This window comes from Schistocerca cancellata, chromosome 6 (genome assembly GCF_023864275.1).
Source record: "Schistocerca cancellata isolate TAMUIC-IGC-003103 chromosome 6, iqSchCanc2.1, whole genome shotgun sequence".
In the NCBI taxonomy this organism is placed as follows: domain Eukaryota; kingdom Metazoa; phylum Arthropoda; class Insecta; order Orthoptera; family Acrididae; genus Schistocerca; species Schistocerca cancellata.
This window is the reverse complement of record NC_064631.1, coordinates 201,922,146-201,930,735: the sequence shown is the minus strand read 5'-3', so window position 1 is coordinate 201,930,735 and position 8,590 is coordinate 201,922,146. Positions and strand designations below refer to the sequence as shown.

At 41.7% G+C, this 8,590-nt stretch overlaps 1 protein-coding gene across 1 annotated transcript; it reads right to left on the bottom strand.

Moving 5' to 3' along the window:
• Positions 1-1,461: 1,461 nt before the first annotated feature.
• On the bottom strand, positions 1,462-7,686 carry LOC126191021 (ejaculatory bulb-specific protein 3-like). The gene is made up of 2 exons (XM_049931720.1): positions 7,440-7,686; positions 1,462-1,734 (listed from the first exon to the last, which is right to left on the bottom strand). Exons 1-2 carry the CDS (start codon positions 7,630-7,632, stop codon positions 1,538-1,540), a joined length of 390 nt encoding a protein of 129 aa, XP_049787677.1. The 5' UTR covers positions 7,633-7,686; the 3' UTR covers positions 1,462-1,537.
• Positions 7,687-8,590: the final 904 nt, after the last annotated feature.

Sequence of the window (8,590 nt, the reverse complement as noted above, 5' to 3'; positions counted from 1 at the left end):
TGCAATGTGTCGTAGCAAATGAAAGGAGGATGTCATGTGGCATTAAAATCTCAAATTCCTACCGAGCTGTGGTTTACAAAGCCGCATTTGGACAAATCGAAGATCTACATTATCATTCGACTGTGCTTTAACAGTCTCTTTGCTTCTACATATATACAGAAAATATTCCTTTTTTTCCAAGACATTCGAATTTATAAAGTGGTTAGTAACTTCCTTACTAGTGTAAGGAAAAAACCTGTAGATTGTAATGACACTCGTACTTTCACCAGTCTCTGCAGATTATGATTAAATGTAAGAAATACTGAAAACCGATAACATAAAAATGTCTCGCTGACTTATCATTCAATTTGTTAAAAAATTGCCGTGGAAAAAAGCTATGATGGATTGAGCCTCAAATTCTGTAAATGTGCATTCATGTATTTCCTCTGTACAATTACGTATATTACGTAAAGATATGTTTTACAAGGCTAAATAGACTACAAACCCTGGAGGCCAAATAAAACAAAAAGAAGGACTGAGGTTCTTTCACATGGGCTTGTAAAGTCTACAATTTAAAATCGCTTGCTTACTGTAAAGGCAGCGTCAAGTATTGATAAGCCACCTTTGGTTTTTATGGCTGACTTACCCTTAAATATTCTGAAGGTTTCAGGGTCGATATGGTCTTCATCTGGGAAAAGCGTTTCATGGATTACTGTGAATTCAATGACGAATTGTCACGGGTGAGTGTAATGCCTACGGCCTCGACGCAGTGGCAATACCAGTCCCTGACAGAGCGCCGATGTTAAGCACTGTCGGACTTGGCTGACACTTGGATGGGTGACCGTCCGGGTCTGCCGACCGTTGTTGGCAAGCCGGATGCACTCAGCCCTTGTGAGGCTATTTGATTGGGAAGTAGCTGCTCCGACCACAAAAAGTGACAACTACCGGGAGAGTGTAGTGCTGACCACATACCCCTCCAAATTAGCATCCACGGACGCCTTCGGCTGAGGATGACATGGCGGTCGGTCTGTACCGTTGGGTCTTTCGAAGCCCCTTCGAACTGAAATAAAGAGAGAGAGAGGTGAGTGTAATGGATGTACGTATCTTATAGCGCTGAAAGTTGGATTGCTTTTAAAATGGAGACTATGTTGAAGGCCACTTGAGCTACAATAAACTCGTAGGAGCGGTAGTGTCTGTGCGTTTACCATCTACAGAGGTGAAGTGAGGTAAGGAAATCTGAAAACGGATTTGTCTCGACAAGCACATATCAGCTGTCTGTTTTGCCCAATGATTATTGGGGGTAGCGATGGGGACGGTGGGGGGGGCGGAGGGGGTGATGGGGGGCGGGAGGGGGTGGGATGGGGGGGGGGAAACGAGGCTTGGCGTTTGTTGCATGGCATGCCATCGGAGGTTTATGAAACATCATTTTTACCTATGGTGTTCTGTAAATTTATGCAGTAGTGGTAAAATATATGACAAATGTAGCCAAAATGTATGTTTTCATTTTATTTTACTTATGAACATACAGACAGTGTAATATAAGTGAGTCTTTTCATCTTCAGACGGTAATGCCCTTCTGCCTCCAGCTGTCACCATACTTGGCGAGAGCCTCGCCGTTGGGGTCGTACTTGGCGAGCAGCTTCTTCATCTCTTCTGGCTTGTTTTTCGAGATGAACGCCAGGAACTTGGCGACGCCAGCCTTCTGCCCGTCCGAACATTCACCGCAGTTGGTCTTCACCATCTCCGATATAAGACCTGCCACCGAAGTCAATATTTTAAGATAAAATATCGCAAATGATCAGGATAAATTTCAAACTTATTTTTGTTATTTGAATATGCTTATACTTCAGGTATTTCATCTCATCTAAAGTCTATAGTGGCTCAATAATGTGAATCCATAAATCAGTTATTATTTTCCTAACCTTAATCACGTATCTTCGCAGCATCGGCATATTAAATATTGGATTTGACATTGTTAGTGCTACAGACTGGCTGTATGCCTTTTCTACCATCAATCACCCCCCCCCCACCTTCCCCTCTACCCACTCTCTCGGCACAAATTTGTGTACCCCAACTATCTGCATCTAGTGTGATCCCGTGTGAAAGGGTGGGAACGTTTTCTAAATGTCTGCGAATCGTCTCTTTGAGATGGGACCAGCCCAGTATTCACCTACCTGCATATGGGAAACTACCCATAAACCTCATCCACGCTGGCCGACACTCCGGCACCCTGTCGAGAGTACGCCGGACGGATAGGATCCGGAGCTGGCGCGCACCTCCTATCCCAGAAGTGGTGTGACAGAGCGGGATGGCGTAGTGCTTAGTACCCTGGACTCGCATTCGGGAGGACGACAGTTAAAATCCGCATTCCGCCATCGTGATTTACGTCTTCCGTGATTTCCCTAAATCGCTTCAGGCAAATGCAGGGATGTTTCCTTTGAGATGGCACGGCCGACTCCCTCCCCCTCCCTTCCCTAATCAGATGGGACCGATGACCTCACTGTTTGCTCCCTCCCCCGAACTAACCAACCAACCCGATGAGCTAACGCGCGCAGCTATCAGGGCAGCTTTGCTTACATAAATCAATATGTAGTTGACACTTAAAATGATGTTTCTAGATACATGGCTACTCTTAAAGTTCGTTAAATATTTTTATTTTTTAACCAAATCGTGTCTGCATTTCAATATACCAAAATTTTGGTCGAGAGCCCACGACTTTCTGATTTATATTTATATGAATGGAAAAACTGGTAGAAGCCGACCTCGGGGAAGATCAGTTTGGATTCCGTAGAAATGTTGGAACACGTGAGGCAATACACACCTTACGACTTATATTAGAAGAAAGATTAAGAAAAGGCAAACCTACGTTTCTAGCATTTGTAGACTTAGAGAAAGCTTTTGACAATGTTAACTGGAATACTCTCTTTCAAATTCTGAAGGTGGCAGGGGTAAAATACAGGGAGCGAAAGGCTATTTACAGTTTGTACAGAAACCAGATGGCAGTTATAAGAGTCGAGGGGCATGAAAGGGAAGCAGTGGTTGGGAAAGGAGTAAGACAGGGTTGTAGCCTCTCCCCGATGTTATTCAATCTGTATATTGAGCAAGCAGTAAAGGAAACAAAAGAAAAATTCGGAGTAGGTATTAAAATTCATGGAGAAGAAGTAAAAACTTTGAGGTTCGCCGATGACATTGTAATTCTGTCAGAGACAGCAAAGGACTTGGAAGAGCAGTTGAACGGAATGGACAGTGTCTTGAAAGGAGGATATAAGATTAACATCAACAAAAACAAAACGAGGATAATGGAATGTAGTCAAATTAAGTCGGGTGATGCTGAGGGAATTAGATTAGGAAATGAGACACTTAAAGTAGTAAAGGAGTTTTGCTATTTAGGGAGTAAAATAACCGATGATGGTCGAAGTAGAGAGGATATAAAATGTAGACTGACAATGGCAAGGAAAGCGTTTCTCAAGAAGAGGAATTTGTTAACATCGAGTATAGATTTAAGTGTCAGGAAGTCATTTCTGAAAGTATTTGTATGGAGTGTAGCCATGTATGGAAGTGAAACATGGACGATAACTAGTTTGGACAAGAAGAGAATAGAAGCTTTCGAAATGTGGTGCTACAGGAGAATGCTGAAGATAAAGTGGGTAGATCACGTAAGTAATGAGGAGGTATTGAATAGGATTGGGGAGAAGAGAAGTTTGTGGCACAACTTGACTAGAAGAAGGGATCGGTTGGTAGGACATGTTTTGAGGCATCAAGGGATCACAAATTTAGCACTGGAGGGCAGTGTGGAGGGTAAAAATCGTAGAGGGAGACCAAGAGATGAATACACTAAGCAGATTCAGAAGGATGTAGGTTGCAGTAGATACTGGGAGATGAAGAAGCTTGCACAGGATAGAGTAGCATGGAGAGCTGCATCAAACCAGTCTCAGGACTGAAGACCACAACAACAACAACGAGGTGACATTAACATTCGCCTGTGGTATCATGTCAAAGGCAGGTAAATGAATTCGTTGGTGAACTGAATTTTTGGCGGTTCTAGCTATAATTTCCCTCCTCCTGTTATATGTGTGTACTGACGACTAAACATAAACTCTGCAAAGATGTTTCGTTATATGTTCTAACGCCGAAAAATGATTCTACTCCAAGTCTGTTTGATTGTATATATTACTTTATCTTGTTTCTTACAAACAATAATCAACTTTCTTGATAGTGACGTCATAGGCATCTTACTCACTGACGATTATACGCATTTGTTGCTTGCCGTAAAATTCCGGGAAAGCTAGACTGTCCCTGACATAGTATTGAATAATATGAAGTTTTAATCGGGTATGTAACAGAACTGGATTCGAAAAATCTGTATTTCCAAATATGTTTTTGCTTAGTCTACAGAGTATATATGTTTATATATTCTATGTCGAAAAGTCAGGATTTTAAATGCCCTTAAAAATTAAAATGCTAACTCTGCACTTGCAGGCACACCCACATTATTAGACATATGAGAAATGGTTATGGCGGCTGTTGTTCTTTCAGAGCTGTAATAGATAATATACTACACAATACTCGCATAGAAAACCTGGAATATGTTGGTCACAAACAAAAGAAGCTTGGTGCTAAGTTTCGCCGCTTACTGGGGAGGACAGGTGAAGCGCTTGTAGGGTGGAAAACCACTAGAAGGAAAAGAAAGGCTTACTCTTAAACACATCTTTTCTCTCTAGTTGTTTTATGAGAGAGCTATTAGAAAAAATACAAACAATTAATACGCTGCTGAGTGGATAATTTCTCTTCACATACTATCCAGCCAGCGGCCAACCAAACACCAACGCTTAATCTGTGCCCGAAACATGACTGGTGTGAGTACCACATAAGAAATGAAACATATTCACATAAACACTCACTACCAGAACTTGTAATAAATGTAATTAATCCTATATTAAAGTTTCTTGCAAGGCCTCATATACTGAGGAAGTGTGTTCACTGGAAAACACAGAATACGAATAAAGGTCTAAATAATTTTATTCGGATTACTTGTTCCAAGAGCACATTGTGAAGTTACTGATAGAAAAGTTTTATGATGCAGTTTTATAATACACTGAGAGAAATACTGACAGGATTGAAGTTCTGACGAGAGTTGGTGTAAATGCAGATGTGTACACAGTAAAATCAGTTAAGATCACCGATCAGAGTAGGCTCCAGACAGTTGACAGAATCTACGTTTAGGGGCCAGACAGATTAAGAAAGGTGGAGGATAGAAACCTAGAAGATGGAGAATATCAGTATGGAGGATTTTATAATACAGATAAGCCTGTTAAATAATGAAATATATGAAATGAATTTTTAAACTGAATTTTGTCTGTGTACTTGTTTTGCATCATTATGAAAGAATCTTTGATTGAAAGCTAAGAAGTTTTCAGGAGCTGTTCAAAACATGTAGCTGTTAAATAATGAAATATATGAAATGAATTATTAAACTGAATTTTGTCAGTGTTACTTGTTTTGCATCATTATGAAAGAATCTATAATTGATAGCTAAGAAGTTTTTAGGAGCTGTTCAAAACATTTAGTTGTATCATTGGAATTGAAAAATATAACATCCTTAAATTAAATTCTGATTTATACATTGAATGTTAGCAAAAATAGTTAATTTTGGTAGTGCAAAATTCAAAACTTTGTAAGTAATTATAAATATAAATTACTGATTGCAGTTTAGTTATGTTACAGCCTCCTTACGAACCTACCATAAAATTTTCAAGTTCTTTGCTTAGTTAGAATTTTATTTCTGGCTTCTTATAGATCGGAAATAAAAAATATTTAACATTAATTTGAGTGGCGAAGTGCTTATCCTGGATCTTTTCCTACATTTTTTTATTAAAATACAGCTATTTCCCTTTGAACATGCAAAAGTTCAGACCTCTACCTTACCAACCATGGCGGTAAACATTTCTGCTTGGGACCAATGACCTCAGCAGTTTGGATCCATAAGAACTTACCACCACCACCACCAATTTTGCTTTTAAATTAACTTTTATGTGTTCTGCTACATCTCCTTTCAGGTTCGTAATTCGTCCTACGATTTCGTGTCCATCCCTTCAGTTGACTTCGCTCTATCATCCTTCGACTATGCGAAAAGCCTAAGGGTCATTCTGATTCGTCTAGATTCCTGAATCGACTGTTTTTATTGACAGGGTTGTTGCTTTGTGTGAAACACGGCCAGGTAACTATTCGAAGGAAAACAGAAACGTACTACCAGAAAGAACGATATGGTTATCAGTACTGTCTTCAACTCAACGAAGAGAAAGATGCTACAGGTCTGAAAAGAGAATACATTTTTTATGATGCTGACAGAAGTTAATAACAGATTACACTGACATACACTGTGTTACTGTTTTATCATGACTGTAGAAATATTTACAAAGTCTTAACGGTTACAAGCTTCAGACTGAAATACATACCAAATGCGTCTGAGAGTAAAAAGACAACGGAACAACAGAAATATTTTTGTGACGGCTCCCTAACTCAAGGTCCTCGGTGGTACTTTTGGGGCAGCCACCACAAATTGTATAAAGCGTGGGTACTGACCAGGATGTAGCTATGTCTGTTGGCCGAAAAATAATTAATCACAAGAATTTCGCCAGCTAGAATGAAGAGATAACTTATCTTTATTTCTGACAGAACGTGCACCAGCACTACAAGTCCAAATGATATCCAAGAGTAATCCGTGTACTGAGCCTAGTCGAATACAATAGCAAATATCACACTACAATGGCTCCGTTATAAACTCCACGAAAGGCTAGCAATAGACAATCGACAATAGACTGTCCGTCTCGGGGCCAGCGCTCCTCCTTTTATGCAAAATGCAGAGGGCGCTGTGGACCCGAGCTCAGCCATGGCGCGACCTCTTCCGTCGGCGGTAACGCGGCCGCGACAGGAACTGTGGCCAGCGATGTCACGGTCAGGGCGCGCGTGCGCGAGTTGGTTGGTTGCTTGTTTGGGTCCGTAGATACAACAAATATGGTGATTTATGAATACCAAAGGTAGTATTTCTAACGTATGAATTCATTGTCTCACGGGGATGTGAATTATTAAACTCTTCTCGAGATTCCAGTCACATCAGGTGGTTAAAATCGGACGAGATTTCGACCCAGCTGTCCTCGGCCATTCTCAAGTGGTAAATGTCATTTACCACTTGACGATGGACACGGAGAGATCGGTCGAAATCTCATCGGATTTTAACCACCCGATGCGTCTGGAAGCCCGGCGATATTTTATTAACAACCTTTCTAATTAGTTATAGTAATTTCATGGTTTTCTATGTAAAAATCTGAAAGTTGTGGTTTTATGCTGTGTTACAGAAGGCTGCCAAACGACGTGAATGGGAAATACTAGAAAAAGACCACCAAAAACTATCTGTTAAAAAAGCAAGCAAAATAACGTGGTATGTTTGTAGTGAGACTCACTCTTGACGACTTTGGAGCGGACGTTGCAGTCCTGGTCGGCGTCGCTGAGGAAGCATCTGACGGCGGCGTCCACCCTGGCCGGGTCTGCCAGCACCTCGTCCACGTCGATGTTGTCCAGCTGCGAGAGCAGGCGGTTCTCCGCCGCGGCCAGCGCCAGCACGGCGGCCAGGACAAAGAACGTGGAGCGGACCATGGTGGGGAGATGCGTCTGGCTGGATCGGAGAGGCTGCCCAGTGTACGAAAAGCGTGGACGGCGGCGCTTTTTAAAGAGGCACCTACACCCAGCCATGATATGCAGGGAACGTGAGTTCCGAGAACTGAAAGACTATGCCAGAGAGCTGCGTCACAAGGCCAACAGGTCGCTTTGCGCGTGCGATGACCGACATGCGGGAATTCCGTCGTTCATATCAACTTTCTAGAAACGTGAGGAGTCTTAGAAACAGTGAAGATGTTTGCTATACCAAAAAAAAAAAAAGGTCGTATTACCTTACACGAGGCAAGGTAAACACCTGCGTTCTGCCCCCTAGACGGACCAGTCGCCGGCGACCCATTGCTGTGTCATTCTCTGCCACTGACGTCATTGTATGTGGATGGAAGGCATGCGGTCAGCTCTGCCGGTCGTTGTCGAGGGTTTTTTTTTCGATCGAATAACTTCTCAGCTGTCCGAAAGAGGTTGAGTGCTCCCCGTACCAGCCCTCCCATCAAGGAAAAAATCCCTGTCAGAATCGGGAATCGAACCCGGTTTCTCCACTTGTCAGTCAGTAGAGCTGACCACTCAGCTAAATAGTCGAATACCGAACACTTCTGAGATACAAAAGTCTAATGTCACAAGAACCAAAGAAGGCCGTAAATTTTCTGTAATTATTCAAATTTGACGTTGACTCTAGAATATGCGCAGATGAACCTCAGTTTACTGTTCTTTAGTTAGATTGATATCTGTAATTACTTTCTAAATGAGCGTAATATTTACTATAGCAACGAATTTCTGGAGCTTACGTTACGTTTGATACATTAAATATGAGTCATACGCTACCCAGCCTCCTTACCTAACATCCTAATGCACGCTTATTTGTTTGCTGTTGAGCCAAAGATGGGTGATTCGAGTTTGGTGGCACAACTAATTTCATCACAATTATTGGTCAGTGAGGGAG

Coding starts and splice junctions, on each gene's coding strand:
- LOC126191021 (XM_049931720.1), bottom strand. CDS start 7,632: ATGGTCCGCTCCACGTTCTTTGTCCTGGCCGCCGTGCTGGCGCTGGCC. Junction 1,735..7,439: donor CCGCTCCAAAGTCGTCAAGA/GTGAGTCTCACT, acceptor CTTCGGTGGCAG/GTCTTATATCGGAGATGGTG.